The 24116-nt window shown below is 42.6% G+C and overlaps 1 protein-coding gene across 1 annotated transcript in view; it reads left to right on the forward strand.

Moving 5' to 3' along the window:
• The window catches only part of SERINC1 (serine incorporator 1), a 197430-nt gene that overhangs the window by 64942 nt on the left and 108372 nt on the right, over positions 1 to 24116 (forward strand). The window contains exons 4-5 of the mRNA XM_085611269.1: positions 13767 to 13846; positions 18465 to 18602. Coding sequence (XP_085467395.1) covers positions 13767 to 13846; positions 18465 to 18602 — 218 coding nt within the window. The remainder of the gene's footprint in view (positions 1 to 13766; positions 13847 to 18464; positions 18603 to 24116) is intronic.

Genomic DNA, 24116 nt, shown 5'->3' on the forward strand with positions numbered 1-24116 from the left:
TTAACGCAGTTCGTTCCGTGCGCGCACCGTGCGCGCACAGTGAGCACGCGGTGCGCTTTGCGCACCGCGTGCCCACGTTACGCTAGATGGGCCATGAACGCACGATGCGCTTCGCGCACCGTGCGCACATGGAGGACATATGATGAGCATCGTTGTGACAGGTAAAATATATGTTTTGTTTTGCTGTAATAAGCCATGCACGAATGGTGCCCTTCGGGCTCGATTTGGACACGGGGTGGGGAGAATGTGGATTTTTTTTTTTTTTTTTATTATTTATTACCGTACGGTAAGCGTAATCGGCGAAATTTTCGAAAAAATTTCGCTTTCCTTTTTTCTCTTGGGGGATCGTTGGGGACTGCCTCGACATGGCTAGGTGCTTGGGAGCTGTCTAAACAGCCCCTTTACATGTTTTTGCACTTTGTTTTTCAACCCCCTGTCAGAGTGCGAGAGAGAAAATGGCGGCCGCCGCTTCCTGGTTTCGACCGATTCGAATGTTTACTCAGATCTAACGGCCAATCAGAATCGCGCTCGCGCACGTCACCGTACGCGTACGGTAAGCGCACCGTAAGCTGGCTCAGATATATATATTGATTTAAAGGCTATTTTCTCAGAATCTACTGAACAGATTTACACCAAACCTACAAAAGGCACTTCCTTGACCTGAGGACTACCTCTCTGCCAAATTTCATTAAATTCTGTTCAGCCGTTCGGGCTGTAGCTCTGTCTAAAGGTCCTATGGAAAAATGCATGGGAAAAACGCGTTTTGGGACCCCCCTTTTATCTCAGCCCCCGCTTGACGAATCCCCCCGAGACTTTCAGGGTAGGAGCGGAGCTCAACGCCTCACCTATTTTGAAAATTTTGCGAGGATTCGTCGACCGGCGCCAAAGTTATTCAAAATAGAATGTTGCGGATTTCCTATGGTAAGAGGGTCCTAACTATAACTATCTACTGGCGACCGCCAGTAGATAAAATATATATATATCTATATATATATATATATATATATATATATCCATCAAAAGTTGCCTGTGACAGGAGTGACCAAACAAGAAGGTAGGTGTAAGCCACTTCTTTAATGGAGCGAGTAGAGGGAATACAGCATATTGCCACGCAAATTATTCAGTCCTCCCCAACGCGTTTCGTGCCAGAGCGCACTTAATCATGGGTACCTTCTTGTTTGGTCACTCCTGTCACAGGCAACTTTTGATGGATATATATATATATATATCTATATATCTCCAGCTCAACCTTCCGTCTCAGTCCCTTCACTCGCGATCGGGTGCTTTCAACGCGGTGACGGACACCGCGTACAGTCAAGGCTCCAGGTACACAAATACACCAGCACTCCCGAACAGTGTCCAGATTTTATTAACAGGACAAATTCACAGCAAAACGCGTTTCGGCTACCGCCTTTGTCAATTGCAAGCGGCGTCGACTTCCAATGGACATAAATACTTTACTTATGTCATAGACATCAACATAGGACTTACTTCAGTCCGAAATGGCAGCCATTATTAAACATGCAAAATCATACTTGCTTACAATACATATCACGCCCTGTATGGGCATTCATAATGGTTAACAGAAATTTTAACCTTCTCATTTCACCCTGGATGGGTATTTAAATACTGCCATGTGTTGAAAATCATATGTCTAATAAACACATTATAACAGAAAACAGAAGCTCCATACACACAGATTTCAGCTACAGGTGGACAGCCAACTCTTCCCCACTATTCAAGCCAAGTGTCATCTTGGTCTGAATATCAATAATGTATCTGGATTCAAGTCTTCTCAATTGTAGCTGTCTGCCACCCCCTCTCACATTCAATGGTACATGATCCAGACAGAAGAAGCTCAACAGATCCCTGTTGCTCTGATGGAATGATTCAAAGTGTCTTGCGACTGGATACGATACATCTTTATTATTAATGTCCCTCGTGTTCTATAATGCGTACCTTTGTGGGGTGTATAGTACTCCCTATGTAGCGCAGGCCACAAGGGCAGACCAGACAGTAGACAGTGAAACCGGTGTTACAGTTCATTAACTTGTTAATCTTTTTGGGATATTGTAGACCAGGAACTTTATAGTGAGTGGTCTTCTTACTGTTTTTACATGCCCTACATTTGAGACATGGATAAAACCCTGTGATTTTTCCAAAAGGTAATATTGTCCTCTCTTTATTGCAATGGGTCTGTAATAAGTCATCGCGCAATGTTCTCGCTCTCCTGAATGTCAAGAGTGGTGCTTTGGGCATGTCTCTACCTATTACAGGATCTGATTCCAGAATGTGCCAATTCTTTCTAAATATCTTCCTGATGACCTGGGCATCCTCAGAGTAATCAGTAATTATCCTGAAATTATTGTCACCTTCTTTCTCTGGTCTAGTACTGTGATCTTCATCTTTAATCAAGTCAAATCTAGATTTAGCTTCCGCTTTTTTGATTGCTTCGTCAAGGATATCTTTGTGGTAACCTCTCATCCTGAATCTATTCATGCTCTCTCTTGCTGCCAATTGATAATCACTATCAAGGGAACAATTCCGCTGGATCCTAAGAAGTTCGCCATACGGGATACTAGTTATGGTCTTTTCCGAATGGCAACTTCGGGCATGTAGCACGGAGTTACCCGCGGTCGGTTTTCTATGCAAGCGAGTGCACAGTCTACCTTCCACGGGGAACACCACTAGATCCAGGTAATTCACAGATTTCTTACTTGTATCTCCTGTGAATCTGAGGTTAAGATTATTGCTATTAAGTATTCCAACAAAGTCGCTTGCTATTTGTTCAGTACCTTTGAAGACAATAAACAAATCATCAATGTATCTTGTCCAACTGATCACTTTCTCAGTCCAATATACATTGGTCTCCGTCCAGGCCACCTGCTCCACCCACCAGCCCACGAACAAGTTCGCGTAGCTGGGGGCGAAGCAGGTCCCCATCGCAGTACCCCGTATTTGTTTGAACAAGACATCCTGAAACAAGAAAATATTGTTACACAAACAAAATCCTACAAACTCGGTTAACATGATATTGTGTTCTGCCAGGTTGATTGAGCGATTGTCCAAAAAATACTGAACTGCCTCGATTCCTTGATCATGATTAATACTAGTATACAGACTAGATATGTCAAGAGTCATCATCACATAATCATCTTCCCAATGTATATTTTCCACTTGTTTCAAAAAGTCCTTAGTATCCTTGATGTAGGAAGCCAATTTGGTGACAGATTCTGACAAGAAAAAATCTACAAATTTAGACATATGTTCAGTTAGACTGCCTAGGGAGGAAACAATGGGGCGACCAGGAGGGTTTGAGGGATCTTTATGTAATTTAGGAAGGTGGTAAAATGTCGGTAATTTCGGATGTTTGCATTCCAAAAAACCGTACTCCTCTTTGGATAGCATTCCTTTATGATACCATTTGTTTAAAAGATTCTGATAAGACACTATGCTGCTTTCGAACTCCTTGTGTGTTATCTTAGTATAACTGAGTTTATCATTGAGTTGATTTAGTGCTTCCTTTTGATAATACTCAAATGTCATCAAAACGACATTACCTCCCTTATCAGATGGTTTACAGACAATGGATTTGTCATTCTGTAGATCCTTAATCGCCTGTTTTTGCCTCTCAGTGATATTGCCCATCCTTCTACTGTAATTGTTCCTTCCTCGTAGTTTAACCAGATCTTTCGTCACTACCTCAGTAAATACGTCGATGGAATCAGCCGGCATCATCGGAACAAATCTAGATGTAGGTTTGAATGGACTGCCAGGATTAATTTGCATTATCTCTGGTTGATCCGTCACTTTCTTTGGGATCAATAGTCTGGGATCACCTTCATGTTGGAGATCTTCCATGACCGCCAATACCTCTAAGTCGCCAGCTGTGAGGTTCTCCATGTCACTCGTTGTTGTTCCTTTCCCTTGTATAGGTTTCTTCCCTTTGAAATATTTCATAAGTTTAATTTTTCTTGCGAATCTGAATAAATCGATCTTGGTTGCGTGTATTCTGATTTTCTTGAGGGGCAGACGACGCCGCTTGCAATTGACAAAGGCGGTAGCCGAAACGCGTTTTGCTGTGAATTTGTCCTCTTAATAAAATCTGGACACTGTTCCCGGGAGTGCTGGTGTGTGTGTGTGTGTGTATGTGTGTATATATATATATATATATATATATATATGTGTGTATATATATAGTATGTGTAATGGGTTTGTATGTACCTGTAAAAAACTGAAATTTCGTGGTAAAGGCATGCATGCTAAAGACCTATGCATTGTAAAATTATATATATAATTGTCAATATTGATAAGTATTAACAACATTATCTACTGGCGGTCGCCAGTAGATAGTTATAGTTAGGACCGTGTTTCCATAGGAAATCTCAAAATTCTATTTGGAATAACTTTGGCGCCGGTTGACGAATCCTCGCGAAATTTTCAAAACTAATGGGGCGCTCCGCTCAGCTCCTACCCTGAAAGTCTCGGGGTGATTCATCAAGCGGGGGCTGAGAAAAAGGGGGGGTCCCAAAACGCGTTTTCCCCATGCATTTTTCCATAGGACCTTTAGACACAGCTACAGCCCGAACGGCTGAATAGAATTACTTGAAATTTGGCAGAGAGGTAGCCATAAGGTCAAGGAAGTGCCTTTTGTAGGTCTGGTGTAAATTTGTTCAGTAGTTCCTGAGAAAAAATCATTTAAAGCAATATATATATCTCCGTGCGCTTACGGTAAGCTTACCGTACGCGTACGGTGCCGTGCGCGAGCTCAATTCTGATTGGTGGTTACATGACTGTAAACATTCGAATCGGTCGAAATCAGAAAGTGTCGGCCGCCATTTTCTGTCTCTCGCACTGAAAAACAAAGGTGGATAACGTGAAAAGGGGGCAACGAAGAGAGTTGCAGACCCCCTAGCGTTTGTCAGGGGGTCCACGAAGGACCAAAAAGTACGAAAAATACATTTAATAATTTTTTTAAAAAAATCGCGGAGTGCGCGTACGGTAAGCGCACGGCAAAAAAAAAAAAAAAATAACAATCACATTTATTAAATAAATTGAAGGACCCGCAAGGGAGAAAAAAAAATTGTAACTGTGTAAAAAAAGGCGAGGCGCGCACGGTATGAACGCAGGGTGTGCGCACGGTGAAAAACCAGAAAAAAAAAAATAAATAAATACATAACTTAGCATTTAAAAAACCGTACAAGTTCACTGAAAAAACCATAGGTTTCACACACGTTATAGTTAGGAATTAGCATTTAAAAAACCTTGCAAATTCACTTAAAAAACCATAGGTTTCACACATGTTATAGTTAGCTGTACATTTCACTCGTAAAAAAACCAATAAAAATTCCACGTTATAGTTAGATCAGGTAACTATAACTTGCGCGACCGCAATCCACAATGTGTCATTTCAGATGTCATCATTGATGTGAAGAGTGATGTCACTGACCATGTCATGAGTGATGTAAAATGTGACGTCATCAGCAGTTTATTGTGGGCGCGCAAGTTATAGTTACCTGATCTAACTATAACGTGGAATTTCATTGGTTTTTTACGAGTGAAATGTACAGCTAACTATAACATGTGTGAAACCTATGGTTTTTTAAGTGTATATATATATATATATATATTCAGTGAAAAAACCATAGGTTTCACACATGTTATAGTTAGCTGGACATTTTACTGATAAAAAACCAATGAAATTCCCCCGTTATAGTTAGTGCAGGCAACTATAACTCACGCGACCGCAATCCTCTGCTGATGCTAATACTGTATTTAGACACTTATTTGCCCATGTCTTCTTCCATTAAATTTTAGCTATACATATATTACAAATATTTTTTTTTCATAAAGACACATATGTCATCAGCAGAGGATTGCGGTCGCGTGAGTTATAGTTGCCTGCACTAACTATAACGGGGGAATTTCATTGGTTTTTTATCAGTAAAATGTCCAGCTAACTATAACGTGTGTGAAACCTATGTTTTTTTCACTGAATTTGCAAGGTTTTTTAAATGCTAATTCCTAACTATAACGTGTGTGAAACCTATGGTTTTTTCAGTGAATTTGTACGGTTTTTTAAATGCTAAGTTACTTTACGCCATTCGTGGCGTGCGCGCCCACTTAACGCAGGTCGTTCCGTGCGCGCACCGTGCGCTTCGCGCACCGTGCGCGCACAGTGAGCACGCGGTGCGCTTCGCGCACCGCGCGCCCACTTTACGCAGTTAGTGCCGTGCACGCACGGTGGGCACGCCGTGCGCTATGCGCACCGCGTGCCCACGTTACGCTTGATGGGCCATGTACGCAAGATGCGCTTTGCGCACCGTGCGCACATGGAGGACATATGATGCGCTTCGTTGTGAAAGGTAATATTTTAATTTTTCACAAATGTTATATGCCATGCACAAATGGTGCCCTTCGGCCACCTTTTGCGCATGGGGTGGGGAGAGTATGGATATTTTTATTGTTTTAATAATTTTTACCGTACACGTACGGTAAGCGTAATCTGCGAAATTATCGAAAAAATTTAAATTCCGTTTTTGGCCTTGGGGGATCTTTGGGGACTTCCTCAACATGGCTAGGTGCTTAGGAGCTGTCTAAACAGCCCCTTTACATGTTTTTGGCCTTTGTTTTTTAACCCCCTCTCAGAGTGCGAGAGAGAAAATGGCGGCCGCCACTTCCTGGTTTCGACCGATTCGAATGTTTACTAAGATCTAACAGCCAATCAGATTCGCGCTCGCGCACGGCACCGTACGCGTACGGTAAGCTTACCGTAAGCGCACCGTAAGCTGCCACAGATATATATATATTGATTTAAATGCTATTTTCTCAGGAACTACTGAACAGATTTACACCAGACCTACAAAAGGCACTTCCTTGACCTGAGGACTACCTCTCTGCCAAATTTCAAGTAACTCTGTTTAGCCGTTCGGGCTGCAGCTGTGTCTAAAGGTCCTATGGAAAAATGCATGGGAAAAACGCGTTTTGGGACCCCCCTTTTTTCTCAGCCCCCGCTTGACGAATCCCCCCGAGACTTTCAGGGTAGGAGCGGAGCGTAGCGCCCCACCTATTTTGAAAATTTCGCGAGGATTCGTCGACCGGCGCCAAAGTTATTCCAAATAGAATGTTGCGGTTTTCCTATGGAAACAGGGTCCTAACCATAACTACCTACTGGCGACCGCCAGTAGGTAATATATATATATATATATATATATATATATATATATATATATATATATTCAGTGAAAAAACCATAGGTTTCACACATGTTATAGTTAGCTGGAAATTTTACTGATAAAAAACCAATGAAATTCCCCCGTTATAGTTAGTGCAGGCAACTATAACTCACGCGAGCGCAATCCTCTGCTGATGACATATGTGTCTTTATGAAAAAAAAATATTTGTAATATATGTATAGCTAAAATTTAATGGAAGAAGACATGGGCAAATAAGTGTCTAAATACAGTATTGGCATCAGCAGAAGATTGCGGTCGCGTGAGTTATAGTTGCCTGCACTAACTATAACGGGGGAATTTCATTGGTTTTTTATCAGTAAAATTTCCAGCTAACTATAACATGTGTGAAACCTATGGTTTTTTCACTGAATTTGCAAGGTTTTTTAAATGCTAATTCCTAACTATAACGTGTGTGAAACCTATGGTTTTTTCAGTGAATTTGTACGGTTTTTTAAATGCTAAGTTACTTTACGCCATTCGTGGCATGCGCGCCCACTTAACACAGTTCATTTCGTGCGCGCACGGTGCGCTTCACGCACCGTGCGCACACAGTGAGCATGCGGTGCGCTTTGCGCACCGCGCGCCCACTTTACGCAGTTAGTGCCGTGCACGCACGGTGGGCACGCGGTGCGCTACGCGCACCGCGTGCCCACGTCACGCTAGATGGGCCATGTACGCACGATGCGCTTCGCGCACCGTGCGCACATGGAGGACATATGATGCGCTTCGTTGTGAAAGGTAATATTTTAATTTTTAACAACCGTACTATGACATGCACAAATGGTGCCCTTCGGGCACCATTTGCACATAGGGTGGGGAGAGTATGGATATTTTTTTTTTTTTATTAATTTTTACCGTACGCGTACGGTAAGCGTAATCGGCGAAATTATCGAAAAAATTTAAATTCGGTTTTTGGCCTTGGGGGATCTTTGAGGACTCCCTCAACATGGCTAGGTGCTTAGGAGCTGTCTAAACAGCCCCTTTACATGTTTTTGGCCTTTGTTTTTTAACCCCCCCTCAGAGTGCGAGAGAGAAAATGGCGGCCGCCACTTCCTGGTTTCGACCGATTCGAATGTTTACTAAGATCTAAGAGCCAATCAGATTCGCGCTCGCGCACGGCACCGTACGCGTACGGTAAGCTTACCGTAAGCTGCCACAGATATATATATTGATTTAAATGCTATTTTCTCAGGAACTACTGAACAGATTTACACCAGACCTACAAAAGGCACTTCCTTGACCTGAGGACTACCTCTCTGCCAAATTTCAAGTAACTCTGTTCAGCCGTTCGGGCTGTAGCTGTGTCTAAAGGTCCTATGGAAAAATGCATGGGAAAAATGCGTTTTGGGACCCCCCTTTTTTCTCAGCCCCCGCTTGACGAATCCCCCCGAGACTTTCAGGGTAGGAGCGGAGCGTAGCGCCCCATTAGTTTTGAAAATTTCGCGAGGATTCGTCGACCGGCGCCAAAGTTATTCCAAATAGAATGTTGCGGTTTTCCTATGGAAACAGGGTCCTAACTATAACTACCTACTGGCGACCGCCAGTAGGTAATATATATATTATACACAAACACCCCTATACTCCCTTTTAATGTTATAAGTTCCCTTTCCACCCAAAAACCTACACCCACCCCAAACCTTAAAAATTCCCTTCCCCCCCAAAAAAAACCTATACCCACCCTAAACCCTAAAAATTCCTTTCCACCCAAAAACCCATACCCACCCTAAAAATACCCTTGCAATCCCAAAAACCCATACCCACCTTAAATCCTAAAACTACCCTTGCCACCCGAAAACCGCACCCACCCTAATGCCTAAAATTACCCTTGCCACCCAAAAACGGTCGCCAGTAGATAGTTATAGTTAGGATCGTGTTTCCAGAGGAAATCTCAAAATTCTATTTTGAATAACTTTGGCGCCAGTTGACGAATCCTCGCGAAATTTTCAAAACAAATGGGGCGCTCTGCTCAGCTCCTACCCTGAAAGTCTCGGGGTGATTCGTCAAGCGGGGGCCGAGAAAAAAGGGGGGTCCCAAAACGCGTTTTCCCCATGCATTTTTCCATAGGACCTTTAGTCGAAGGTACAGCCCGAACGGCTGAACAGAATTACTTGAAATTTGGCAGAGAGGTAGTCCTCAGGTCAGGGAAGTGCCTTTTGCAGGTCTGGTGTCAATCTGTTCAGTATTTCCTGAGAAAATAGCATTTAAAAGCATATAAATATCTATACGCGCGCACTGTGCGCGCACGGTGCCGTGCGCGAGCGAAATTCTGATTGGTTGTTAGATGTCGGTAAACATTCGAATCGGTCGAAATCAGGAAGTGTCGGCCGCCATTTTGTCTCTCGCACTGAAAAGGAAAGGGGGAAAAAAGGTGGCAACATGAAAAGGGGGCAGGGAAGAGAGTTCCTGACCCCCTAGCCTTTGTCAGGGGGTCACAGAAGGACCCCCCCAAGGGGCAAAAAAACATTTTAATTTTTTTGAAAAAAATCGCGGGGTGCGCGCACGGTGCGCGCACGGTGAAAAACCTTGAAATTTTTTTTTTCATAAATACATAACTTAGCATTTAAAAAACCGTACAAATTCACTCAAAAAACCATAGGTTTCACACAGGTTATAGTTAGGTGGATATTTCACTCGTAAAAAAACAATGAAATTCCCCCGTTATAGTTAGTTCAGATAACTATAACTCGCGCGACCGCCACTCTATCACATGGATGATGTCATCAGTGATGTCATGAGTGATGCCACTGACCATGTCATGAGTGATGTAATATGTGACGTCATGAGCAGTGGATTGCGGGCGCGCGAGTTATAGTTATCTGAACTAACTATAACAGGGGAATTTCATTGGTTTTTTACGAGTGAAATATCCACCTAACTATAACCTGTGTGAAACCTATGGTTTTTTAAGTGAATATATATACACGTTATACTTATCTTTCATACTTACCAAAATACTTACATTTAAAGGTTCAGGCATTCGTGGTAAAGGCATACTCGTTGTAAAAAAATCTTTGTAAATGCATTCGTGGTGAAGATGTTGTCGTTGTTCTGCCTTCGTTTTAAAGGTAGCTCTTTGTTCAGCCTTCGTTGTAAAGTCTGCTTCCCCTAAAAATGAGTGGGGACGTGTCCTGGAATAAAGTAAAATTGTCAGCAGGAATCCCAGGTTCAAATACACGCTACTCCACTATTTACTTTGCACCTGCCTGTCACCGGTGAGACTGGCAAAAATGTGCACAGGAATTTCATCAAAACTTTCAAGATGCCAAGTCGCCTCGGTGGATTTTTTTCTATGTGGTATGTGGCTATCCACACACATGCAATTACCTGGACCTGATAAAGTGGAGTACTGCAGAAATCAATGACTTGAAAACTCATACATAAACAGATGGGACAAAGGACACTATTCACAGAGTGGGATACACTGTCGTTGGCACTACAAGTGAAATCTGCAAGATGCACCCCTGAGCAGACAGTCAGACTACATGACACACATTACCCTACCATAGGTCAGGAGGGCACAGGGCCATGGAAAGAAGAATGTAGCAAACCTCACACAGACCCATACACTCAAACCAATACCGCTCACAGGTATAAAACACGTGGTTAAATGGCAACTCAATCGCAACAGGCATATCATAGGGCCACAGAAGTCACTAGCGTACCAATAGGACAGCGGACATGGGGGATGGAATTTTTCTTAGCAAATGAAACCAAAGATGCGTTGCTGGATGGGACTGTACACAATTTATGCACAATACCAATACTACGAGTTGCATGTTCCATTGTTACTGTTAAACTCTTAATTGCTCATGGATAGTAAATACATGGATGCCAATATTATGTGCAATACAGACCTTTGCATGTATATATCACCTGGTAACACTTTTGCACGGTATCATAAATAAGACTCAATCGAATAAAGGGTGATATAAAAAAAGCTACAAAACTTCTCACTCTATTGAAATGGAAATTATTGCTAACAGTGCAGTGTCACAGACACAAGGAATTTATGACTACCGTTCAAAAGTCAAATCCCATTTTTACTTACTATAAAGTAAACCTGAGTCATCTGGATCATACTCTAAAAACCCTTTCTCATTTTTTATATTTTTTCAATTTAAAACCACAAGTTCTGAAATCTTAAAACAGTAAATTAAAAGTACATAAAAAAAATAGTTGCTGCTGTCTTGTGACTTATACAAGTGGTGAGAGATACTGGTACGCGTATCACATTAGGCCGGAGCTGCCTATTTTATATTTAAATTTTTTACCTATGCTGCCCAGTATCAGCAACCAAAGGGGATGATGGACTGAGTGTTTGAGCAAATCAAACACTCACCCCCAGTCAACTGATTTGGGTTTAATCCATCATCATTCTTTAGCTCACTCCACCACCCCAGTTTAGACATGGGCATATGCAAATCAGTCTGACCCTGTGCCTGATGAGAACAGTCCAGCCCGAACTGCCAAGCCATGTCTTCCCTGGACCGGAAACAAGCATCCTAGGACCGGTTTCTGGTTCATAACCCTCATCAGTCAGGCCATCTTGAATCCAGTGGCAAAGTGAGCAAGGGACCCATGGCTGGGCATACCCTGCCAACTTAGGGCGAACAAAGTGAAACCAAAGGGGATGATGGACGGAGCGTTTGAGCAAATCAAACACTCACCCCCAGTCAACTGATCTGGGTTTAATCCATCATCATTCTTTAGCTAACTCCACCACCCCAGTTCAGACATGACCATATGCAAATCAGTCTGACCCTGTGCCTCATGGGAACAGTCCAGCCCGAACTGCCAAGCCATGTCTTCCTTGGACCGGATACGAGCATCCGTAGACTGGTTTCGGGTTCGGGTCCAGGGAAGACATGGATTGGCATTTCGGGCTGAACTGTTCCCATGAGGCACAGGGTCAGACTGATTTGCATATGGCCATGTCTGAACTGGGGTGGTGGAGTGAGCTAAAGAATGATGATGGATTAAACCCAGATAAGTTGACTGGGGGTGAGTGTTTGATTTGCTCAAACGCTCCGTCCATCATCCCCTTTGGTATCGCTCAGTATCAGTAACCAGCACTGGCAAAGCCAAAAGGACAGTTAACGCCTTTCAAAGGCGAGACCCATTAGCATCGTCATTTTTTTTAGAACCATACATTCCTAATTCACATCATGGTCCTGAAATTCTGTATACCTTCTAGATTACCTTTCCTCCTCATTGTGACGTTCCTTTCATGAAATCCTCTGCATTGTTCAGTTATTTCGCACTGCTTTCCCTACTGTTGAGGAAGAAACGCACACTTTGTTAATGTAATAAAGGTATAGATATCCGATGCTCTTTGGATATTTAGTTAGGATTATTGGGACAGGAGCTCGATGCTGCATTCAAAAAATTAAAAAAAATATATATATATTTAAACTATTTTTATTCAGTTTCTCCAATTACAGTACAAGCAAGTAGGCAATTCGAGTAATTACAAACTTTGTAGCAGGATATCACATATATACAGGGTGGTAGAAATTAATTGCATACAATTACTACACAATTTGACCGTGTACCACCTTGGTATGGTCTCATCTGGGACCGGGCTAAACAGCCTGCGTCCTGATATGATCACTCTTCTCATCCTGCCACCATATCAAGTGTATCAGTTTCTGAATTCGAAGATTAACAAGTAATACACATTTTTGAAAATTCCCCACCCCCCTCCCCTGTTGATGGGCCGCTCCTGCGCTTCGATAACTGAAATCTATAAGGGTGTAGCTTATAAAAAATTAAAAGTGGAGTGTCTGTCCCAGTGGGTGGGTAGGTACATGGTGAATTGGGGGGGGGGGGGGGGGGAAATGGGGATGAAACTAGATCCCAAGATCGGTAATTCTTGTAGTGCAACTACATTAGTAGAGGCCCCCATCTATGCAGGAGATGCTGCAATCAAACATAAGGAAGCAAAATTATATATGTAAAAAAATTGGTGTTGAGGCCATACATGTTACTGTTACAGCAAGGTGTGTAAATTGACAACGTGTTGGTTACTGAGAAGAATGAATCCATTAATACTCCTTTGTTCGGTTTGTTGAAAACATGCTGTTCTATTTTTCCCAAAGTTGTATTTCATGTAAAACCATTCAGAGCAGAAATCCTCAGGATGAGGGTCCAGTTAGCCTTTCCCAACACTCCAGGAGTCTACTTCACCCAACCTGCATAATGGGTGTTATTGTGATGTGGTGTCAGCTAATTCATAGATGCATCATATAGGGATCCCCATTGGTGATTCTGAAAAGTGTTTTGCAGGATGAGACAGTATTTTATTAGAAACTTTAAGCACATATTAAAGCTTGTTTGTATTTTTAGCAGCTGACTGTTCAGAATATATTGAAGCTTCCATATAGTTGAGGTAGATTGTGTGCTGTAATGCAGAGACTTGTGGATTGGTGCAATAAAAATATGCGTGGACACTACCATTTCGCGCCGCACCCCCAAACCAATACAGCCTTGCATTTGTTGTAATGCGTAACTGGTTCTCTTATCTTTTTCTAGATTCTGGTTCTTCAAGTTTGCTGCAGCAGTTGCAATTACAGTTGGTGCCTTTTTCATCCCAGATGGACCCTTCACTACTGGTAAGTTGAAACTGGTGGTTTGTTCTCATTTAATGATTTTGTTTTTTATCCTCTGTAAATAGTTCTTCGTACCAGGAAGGTGTCATCTGTCTAGGGCTGTACATTTACCAAGCCTACAAGAAGAAAAACAATCAAAAGAAACTGATAAATATAGAGGGAAGGCTTCATTAACGGATGCACAATCATTAGACAATGGTTTGGGCCATTCTCCAACTTCATCTGCGGAATCCCACATTCACTCACTTCTTGAGAGTGTTCAAGTAACAATGCTTGCATCTTGCCATATAGGCCATTGCCAAGTAGCAGAGGAAGCTTTCTCTTTCCCAATTCTTTCTAGCTTTCTGAACTCTACTATCCTTTAACTTTCGTGTTCCGCTGAGGCAACATTCCCTGTTTTTACCCTATGTGCGTCAGTGATTGGTTTATGTGCATTGCAGCCAAGGCAATGTGTGTCAAAGACATGTGACAACTCACTAAGTAAGCAAGTGAGTGAGCTACCATAATCAATAGTGGTTGTCACACCATAGATTTATTTGCAGATGAAAACAAAAGGGTGCATTTTACTATATTTTAGCGGCATGAAAAAGAAATTGATAGCTGCAATTTTGCTTAGACGACTATTCTTCTGAATAATGTACCACCCTTATGACACCACTTAAAAAAATTAATGAGCTATTTAATTGAAATGACTACCATTGTTCTCCATGTTGTTTGGCTGCAGCTGACTTTCTCCATATGTTTGTTCGATATCAAGTAATTGTAAAGAGTTGGCTTGCGGCCCTTTTGAACTTTACTTTCGACTCTCTAGTGAACAGCAGCACTGGGCTGCCGTTTACTTGAATGAGCACTAACAGTTAGAAAGTTGTTAAATGGACAAGCATTTATATTTATTTACACGTTAACTGAAGTAAACGTAAAGCAGTGTGGGTGTCCTGCACACCTTATCTTTAAAAACACCTTCGTGTTTAAAGATATCATGCAACAAGTACGCCAAAATATGATAAGCCTCTATAAAACTGTATATATATTTCTCTAAAGTCTGTATATCAATCCATTCAGAGACCTTTCTTAGAGGCAAGTGAGTTGTCACATACTCCCTCTATGGTGCCTACATTGTTAATGTACATGAAACCACATTAAGGTCTATTAAATGAAAGTCGAAGATTTTGTACAGTGCATATCCTGAACCTATGTAATTCAAGGTGCTCTCGTATGTAATAATGAAGAAAAAGGAGACCAGGGGAAATAAAACCATAGCCTAGGATCACACGATTTGGTCAAGCGGGGAATCTGGGATTGATCCCACATTTGGTTTTCTGGTTTCTCAAAGTGCAAATGAGCCTCTAGATGAACACCTGTATCTCTCCTTTTACATCAGAAGTTAATGCTTGGTGCATGAGGTTAAAGCGTGGGTGGCAGACAGAACCCACATGAAGGTTCTGCTAGTTTTGGGCTTGAAAACCCAGGAGAAACTTGAGAGCCAGAGCCAGGCATCTGGCTCAAGCTTGGCTTGAGCCTTCAGTGCCTCACCGACCTCTGTCACATAAAGGGAATTCAGGAGACCAAGGCAAAGGAATAAAATTATTTGATCGTGCTCAAAAGCTTCGGTAAAACAGGAGTACTAACACTATACTGCAGGGCTCTTTATTTCAAGGTCCATAACTACACCACATTTTGGCGAGTGGTCTAGGAGACTGGGTGTTCTCGCCCTGGTGAGCAAACGCAAATGGCTGGGTGTAATAAAAAAGCAACTAGGTTGCGAGGGGGTCTGATGGTGAAACTCTGGGGACTACTTTCATCCAAAAAATGCCACTGTATTTATTTATTTAGTGTTTTGTATATCGCGAACTTTACCCCGTAGGGTATCAGAGCGCTTCACAGTTCAGAACATGGTAACTTTTCTGGTACAGAGTCCTGTATAGCATTTAATATATTCCAGTCCAGTTCAAAGTTGACACATCTATTTATTTTGATAACTACTTTAGTACGTACGCAGGCGGTAAGATTAGAGGGCCATGACCTCAAGGGAAGCAAGTCTTGTGTCCTTGAGCGAGAGTATTTGGGCGAGCCATGTGCGGATGCTCTGTAATGCTTACGGTAGGAATTTACTCATTAAGTGTTGTGGAACTGGCCCAGACTTGTAATTCAGAGTTCACAGCCAGTTTATTTTGGCAAAGTGGTAAAGCCAGTAATGAATGTCTTCTCTTAGTGCAGTGACTAAAACGTTCCTACTGTACCACAAGTAGTAGTGGAGATTGGGGGTTTTTGTTGCCTTCCTACATGAATTGCACATCTTGTTGATGGGTACTTTGTCAAGAATTGTTTATCACAAACACTACATGTTAACTGCGCCTGGTTCTAAGTACTCCTTATGTTTACAGAGAAGAGACTAAAGGCATACACAGATTGTGAGACTAAGATTATATTTAATTTCAGTTACTTCCTTAGTAAGCTTGATATCCCAACGCTAGTGATAACAAGCAGAGAAGGCTTAGTCAATGGGAGGATAGAGGAATAGCAACTTAGACACCACAGAACAGTATTTTCAAATTTGTCTTGTCTAGAGACTAGTGGCTTATTTTAGAGGGCAGTATGACATGAAACCCTCAAAAGAACTATTCGACTCAATTCTCACCATTTACATGCTTTGCTCCTCCTATGCCCACCTAACACAGGCCCCCCCCCCTATTGCCCCCCCCCCCCTCCCACCTTCCTACCCTCACCGCGGTAGCATCAGTGCAGCCCCTGGTCACACCATATATTGTAGTTTTTGGCCTTTGGTAAAATATTTGCGACTCCCGATGGTGTAACGCATTAATGTGAGATGGCTTTTATTTTCACCTATATATGTGAATCTCTCCTTCAGCCTGTTGATATACTAATGCACCCAGTGCTTGTAGTGATGTTATAAAGGTTGGGAGCCTCTGAAAAGGGACTTGGCACAGAAGTATAAGTAGCAATCCTCTTCCAAGAGGCCTGGCCTACGTGATTAAGGGCTTGCTTAAAACATGACCACTAGAATCCTGTGCTTCACCCAATATGCCTCCTCACTTTTATTGGGTGCCTCGCTTAGTTTTCTGTTACTGTATCAAGGCATATTGCACAACACCCAAAACAAGACAGACCTATTGGTTTAGTACTGTTAGATAAATGAGTAAAAATAATAATGGTGCAAATCATTACAATGGAAAATGTTTAAATGCTGAAAATATGACACTGTGAATTAAACATTTGTAAGGTCTGTGGAAGGAATAGTGGTCCTTGGAGTATTCAGTCACTCCCGTTCTCTCCTTCACAACACTTTCTTTCATAATCGCTCACCTGTTCGATACGTTTGCTTTTTTTCCTCCTCACATCTTTCTGAAGTCCTCCATCTGCATTTCTTACACATCATCACCTTGACCTTCATCTCTGTCTTTTCACTCAGTCCTAATGCATGCACTTTGTGATGTCACTTCTTATTCAAGTCAGCATTTTCTTTTACTATGATGCGGTCAACATTTCAAAGCTGTGCATACCTCCTTCACAAACTTTCACATAAAATGGTAATTACGTTTTGACCATGTGTGACCGTTGCTCTCTGCTGAAAGGCCATGCATTACGTTGGTATGAATCTGAATACCTGATCCAGTACCAGGCACAATTCACTCTGCCATCAGCTTAATTTACAGAGGTCTCAGTTGTGCCCCGGCAGGAACACCCATCCACACCTAGGTATATGCGTACTTTCTGGAAGTGACTCACTTAACAGTATGCGATATACAAAGCCAAAATGTTGTTTGAAACAAACTACAGGAATGCAACAACTGGAGAAAAAACAACTATTCTTAGACTATGCAAGATGAGGTAAAACAGGAATTTTAAAAGGGTCTGCATCACTGACATTTAAAATGTTGAGGATTTTTAAACCATTGTTGAAAATTCGATCAGTTGTTTTGCTTGTAAAGTTAAGAACGTAAATATAGGGCCAGGTAAAGAGCTGTTTCAAAGTTAGTTTTCAATTACTGTTGGTTCTCCACACTGGCAGGAACAGCTCACTTAAAGAACTGAACATGGCTATATCACCTTTTCGAGTAAACCAGTATCGCCTGGCAATATTGAAAGCATCCAAAGGACATGGAAAGGTGTTAAGTGCATTAAGATAAATACACTTCATTCCAGGCGGAGAGCAGGTGACATTGCAAATAGCTGCCTGCTCCCGTAGTCACACTTCTATGAATGGCCCCCATGAAAGTTGTTGTGGAGATAAAATGCTGCTCACTGGATTTCCTTCGCCTCCAATGTGCGCACCAAGAAAAAGCCTCCTTTAGCACCACTTCTTCTTTTAGAAGAAAAAAGCTAAGGAAGTCTTTCTCTTGCCACTTCTGCAGAGACCTTGCATACTTGGAAATCGTATGGTGCATGCATGCACAGGCAGGCACCCTTGATGGAACTAGCTCGTAGGTGAGATAATCCAAATGTGCTTAGAAGTGTACTTTCGGGCCATGACCTTTTTAGGGTTCTTTCTAAAGTTATGCTCAGTATGGCTCTGTGCTTAAAGATAATGTTTGTTGTAATTTGATTAATTTCAAGTGTGAAGTTTCCTCTTGTTCTTAATGGAGTTTTTTTGGGTTTTCAGTGTGGTTCTATGTGGGAATGTCTGGTGCCTTCTGCTTCATCCTCATTCAGTTGGTCTTGCTCATTGACTTTGCCCACTCCTGGAACGAGGCTTGGGTTGAGAAAATGGAGGAAGGAAACTCAAGATGCTGGTATGCAGGTAAGAACTCTCTTTACATCATATGTGGCTCAAGAAGCGTCTTTCAAATTTATGTTATATACAGTGATTTAGAGATGCTTGCTGAACTTGGGTACTCCAGTATTGGAGTAACCCGGTACCATAATTAGTAATACAATATTAAAGATAGAGCATAAAGGCCTTCAGCCCTTCAATGTTGCAACTTATCATAGTCTGTTTAAAAAAGAGACCAAAATTATACTTCAGCCAATCCGGCTGCTTGTGCCCTCTAGAACACTCCTGAGAGAAGCTCCAGTCCCTCAGGTTTTCTACTGTACGTCATGCTAGGGAGTCTCCAATGAGCTCTGCTCACTTATTTCCTACTTTGTAAAAAGAATAATTCCAATATATTGGTACTGTGGAAGTATTTACCTTCTGCCCACAGTGTTTTCCTCCATAGAAATCTGACTTAATCTTTACCATCAAGTCAGAAGAGGAGAAGAAAAGTCTCTTCATAGCGTGCAATACCTGCTGTAAAAAGAGATTACACTCTGAAGACCCGCACTATGACTGCATTTATTGCCTCTACTCGGATCATTCTGCCAAGGACTGTAAGGTATGTCATACCTTTTCAACCAAAACTTTGAAGGATGGAGAAGGAAGGTTGCTTATCTAGCTTTAAAAGCTCAAAACTAGAAAAGAGCAAGTTTCGGACTCTGATAGTGAGGACTCCTCTTCGTCCTCTAGAAGATCCCATAAGAGGGAGAGATCACACCATTCCCGACCCTCCTCTGAGCAGCCTAGAAAAGCCTTAAAAAAGACCACTCGTAGGTCTTGCAAAGGCCACAGTCCTTCAAAATCTAATCACAAATCTGATCCTCCTTCTTCGAAGAAGGAGAGAAACCTTCTGCCTCCTCAGAGAAGGCTAAAAGGCCATCCTCAGAGCTACCTACTCCACCTCCTTAGATCAGTCACTCATTCAAAAAGCCTTCCTCGGCTCCGCCTGCCGACAGATTGTTGACGAGAACCCTACCATCGATGAGAAATCGTCGTTCGCGCCGTCGACGACTAAAATGTATACGTTCATTATCGACGACCACTACAAGCACTACGTTGTGCCCACCGCCTCCTCCTCGATAACTACATCAACAGCATCTACAATATCGCGTCTATGGCCTAGCTGAAGATTTGCCTGATCTGATAGATGGCGACACTGTCGAAGGCTCCTCTGTCGACGCCGATAACCCTGCTGACTGTGATAACGGCGCGACTACACTGCCAACAGTTGATAAAATGTTAGCGACAGAGTTGGCGGCCTCATTGACGTCAGGAAAAAATGGCAAAACATCACAAAAACTTGTTTAACCCCTGAACACACCTCTCCAACAAGGTGACACCCCTAAATCTCTTGGAGGAAGAAGACTTGGATGATGGGCCCTTTGGGGTCACACGCAGTCCCTCCGAGTTGCTTGTGAAATGCCAAGAAGATAAGGAGGACTATGATGAGGAATATGAACAGCACTATTATTCTTCCCATGACCATTATCAGCAGCCATTCCAGGAGGACATGGTTTGTCTGGTTGCTGACTTGCAGTTCATGCTTTCAGATAATACGAAGTGATTTCCATCTACTACAGCTACTGCGCCACAGGCATCCACTCCTTCAGAGGGACTATCTTTTCAATGTAAGACTTAAGGTTTTTAGACCAGCCCTACTTTGTCCACCACCAGGCTGACTCCCCAGCCGATTATAATATAAGCTTCTTAGTCCTAATTGTTGCTCATTGGTCAAACATTACCCTAAAAATTGTAATCTTATTCAAAACCACACTCCAGACATTTTGTTTCTCATAGAGAACTGGTTGACCCAGGTCACTGTGGTTAAACCTGCCCTAGTGCTTCACCCCCGGCTACCATCTGAAGAACTTCAACAGAAGGCAGAGGAGGTTGCATCGCAGTGATATACAGAGAGAGCTAGCTATGTAGTTTTACTCTTTTTATCATCCCTGGCTGCGAAAGCGCCCTTTTTAAAAATCGCTTTGAACAGTAATTTTATCCTATAAGGAATCTTAATCTATTATTCTCCTGGACCATCTAAGGCCTTTAGGGAGGCGCTAATCAATCTCACTGCCTTACTTTCTATTAAATCCGCTAATTTTAACATCTTGGGAGATCTTAATCTCCATTTGGAAGAGTGCCAAGAGTGACATTGTCAATAAAATTGACAATCTCGCTGTGTGTCAGTTAATTCAATTAGTCTCTGGTGCTGCTCACACAACCGGTCAACTCCTCAACCCTGTCTTTTCTAATCTCTGCTCCATGAGGGTACCTGCCCCTCTCCCCATTCCCTGAACTGATCATTTTATGATTTTGATGTTCATTCGCTTTCTCTGCCAGAGGAAGACACCTCGTCTGGACCAGATCCTCAAAAACCCATGGCACAAGCTTGGTTTCCAAACACTTGGGTATTTTATTTAGACTCTGCCTTCAGTTGGCCCCTACTGTAGAGGCAGCGAAAAACTCTACAATCTTGGCTGACTTCATCCTTAGACATTTTCATTCTTGATAGACCGGTCCGAGGTAGAAAAGAGCATGCAGCCCCCTGGTTTAATGAAACCCTGATCTCTACTACAAATCACTGTAAGGCCTTAGAATGCTCTTGGAGGAAATTTTAAGATCCTTTTCTAAAAACACAATACAGAGTAGCTATTCAGTCCTACCATAAACAGATTTGGATATCCAGGACAGACTGTTTTGGAATAAAATAAGGAGCAGCAACAACCCTGCAAAATACATTTTTTACCTTTAACAGTCTTACAAAACCAGTACTTTCAGCAGACTCCCGTTAAGCCTCCAATGCTCATTGCTAGAAGCTAGCAGAGTATTTTACTGGCAAGAATTCAGAATGTTTCACCTAATGCTACTGCCATGAGGTCATATGGCTTCATTAGCACTGTCCCACCCTTGCTCAATTATCTATCCCCTCTGTGTTTGGTTGAGCTACATACTCTATGTAGCCAAGTTTAAATCAGGCTCACCTGCGGACCCATTTAATCCAGATGTGTTCCTTAAACTTCAGGGATTTCTGCTCCCACCCTCCCTTAAATCAGGCTCACCTGCGGACCCATTTAATCCAGATGTGTTCCTTAAACTTCAGGGATTTCTGCTCCCACCCTGCCTAGAACTGATCAATTTCCCTTTGGCCTCAAAATCTGTACCTGGTCCCTGGAAACATGCCAAGGTAATCCTCCTCCTGAAGAAACCTTCTTTGAATGCTTCCAAACCTGAACATTTTCGTTTTATCTCTCTCCTGACTTTTCTCGCTAAAGTGGCAGATAAACATGTCAATGTCATCCTAAGTAAGTTCCTAGAAGAGAACCAGATTGTGGACACTTCTCAGAATGGCTTTAGGCTGATGCATAACGCTGAATCTGCACTTCTTGAGGTTATGGAACAACTCCTTAGCACCTTAGATGAAGGCAGATCCGCTGCTCTGATTCGGACTTAAGTGCTGTGTTTGATACAGTGTCTCATAAAAACCTGCTCCAGCCCATACAGGATATTGGCTTTGGCGAATCTGCACTGTCTTGGTTTTCATCCTTACTTTCGGAGCGATCTTTTCAGGTTATTTCCCCCCCCCCCCCCCCATTACAGTTTCCAGTAGCATAATCTGCATCCCAGCATTCCCCAGGGCTCGTCTCTGAGCCCTACTTTGTTTGATATTTATATTCAACTTTTGGCTCAGGTCGTGAAATCCTTGGGGCTTGAGCTGTTGTCTTTGCCTACAACACCTAGCTCGTGCTCTCTGACAACCCGAGGTCAGACCTAGGCATTAGGAAAATATACCTACTCCTGGAGCGATCACTGGTCGCTCCCCTCACTTGGGTCCCCCCTCAACCTTAAGAGTGCTGTACAAAATCTATGCATCTGGTTAGATAACACCTTAGCTTTTTAAGCGCAGGTGAAATCGGTGGCAGGCACATGTTTTGGGCTTTTGCGAACTCTCAAGCCCATTCTTGGATTTTACGACCCTTCCAGCCATCAAATCATCATTCATGCAGCTATGTTATCTCGGTTAGACTATTGCAATATTCTTTACTTGGGAGTCAACAAGTCAGTGGTTAGAAGACTCCAGCGGGATCAAAATGCCACAGCTAGACTGCTGTTTTCCCTTCCAAAATTGTGCCTTGCCTCTGGTCTCCTTCGTAAACTACATTGGTTCCCTGTGGAGAAGCATGTGCACTTCAAGACCCTGTGTACTGCACATAAGATTTTACTTTGACCCCCATTTTGTCTAACCTGTTATCCATGTATCATCCTTCATTCCCCCTACGTTCAGCCAACCTTAACATGGCTACTGCTCCTCGTGCCAATCGAGCAAGAGCGGGAGGCCACTTGTTTTGTCTAAAAGCCCCAGCTCTCCGCAAAGCCCTTCTCCCTTCCATCAGGAACATCCAGAACCACTTGTAATTCAATAAGACTCTAAACACTTGGTTTTTCTCCTCTTAGAATTTTTTTTTCTCGTGGGTATCCTCTTCTCAGGTCATTGCTGTAGGTGTTTTTTTACTTCAGGACTAGCTTTGGGAAGCTCCGTAGCTGGGGCAGCTATGTGCTTTATAAATTTTATAACATAACAAATTGGCGCATTCAGGTTTAGTTCATGCATCCAACGGGAGTTCGCCTGGCAGCCATTTCTTGATTCAGACTGTCACCCATGTCACCCTTATTATGGTCCTCGAGAATATTCAAACAGTTTCTCAAAGGCTTATTTTTGGGTATTCCTTCCAGTCAGACCTCCTTCCCCATCTTGGCATCTGAACATGGTACTATCACAGCTCATGAAGCACCCATTTGAGCCCATTCACAGAACAAGTTTAAAGTACCTGTCATGGAAGGTTGCTCTACTTGTGGCCCTGACGTCTGCCAGACGTATCGGTGAGATCCAAGCCCTCACTATTCAAGAACCCTTCCTACAATTTAGAGAGGACAGGATAATTCTATGTACAAATCCGAAGTTCATCCCTAAAGTCACTTCAGACTTCCACTTTAATGAGCTGCTGATTTTGAAGACCTTCTTTCCAAACCCTTCGACACAGGCTGAAGGGCTCTTCACTCTTTAAACATTGAGGTGCATCAAGTTCTACATAGACAGGACTAAGACCGTTTGTAAGTCTAACCAGTTGTTGTTGCTTACAGCGTACCATGGAAGAGGCAGCCCCTTTCCAAACGGAGCATAGCTATATGGACATCTGCTACAATTCACTTCTGTCACCAAGCAGCAGGAAAACAGTTACACACTTCTGTGCATGCTCACTCTTCAAGGACTGTTTTCAACCTCAACAGTACTGTTTGCAGGTGTGCTCCTCTAGAATATTTGCAGAGCAGCTACCTGGAACAATACGCATACCTTCACGCAACACTACTGCCTGGATTTGACTCCTTAAGGGAATGTAGCAGTAGGCCAAGCAGTTCCAAGAAATTTTTTCCTGTAAAGGTTAGCTACCTCTTTTTTTCCCAACAAGTTTATTACTAGTTCACACATTGTCTATTATATAA

Source organism: Triturus cristatus, chromosome 6, assembly GCF_964204655.1.
Source record: "Triturus cristatus chromosome 6, aTriCri1.1, whole genome shotgun sequence".
Classification (NCBI taxonomy): domain Eukaryota; kingdom Metazoa; phylum Chordata; class Amphibia; order Caudata; family Salamandridae; genus Triturus; species Triturus cristatus.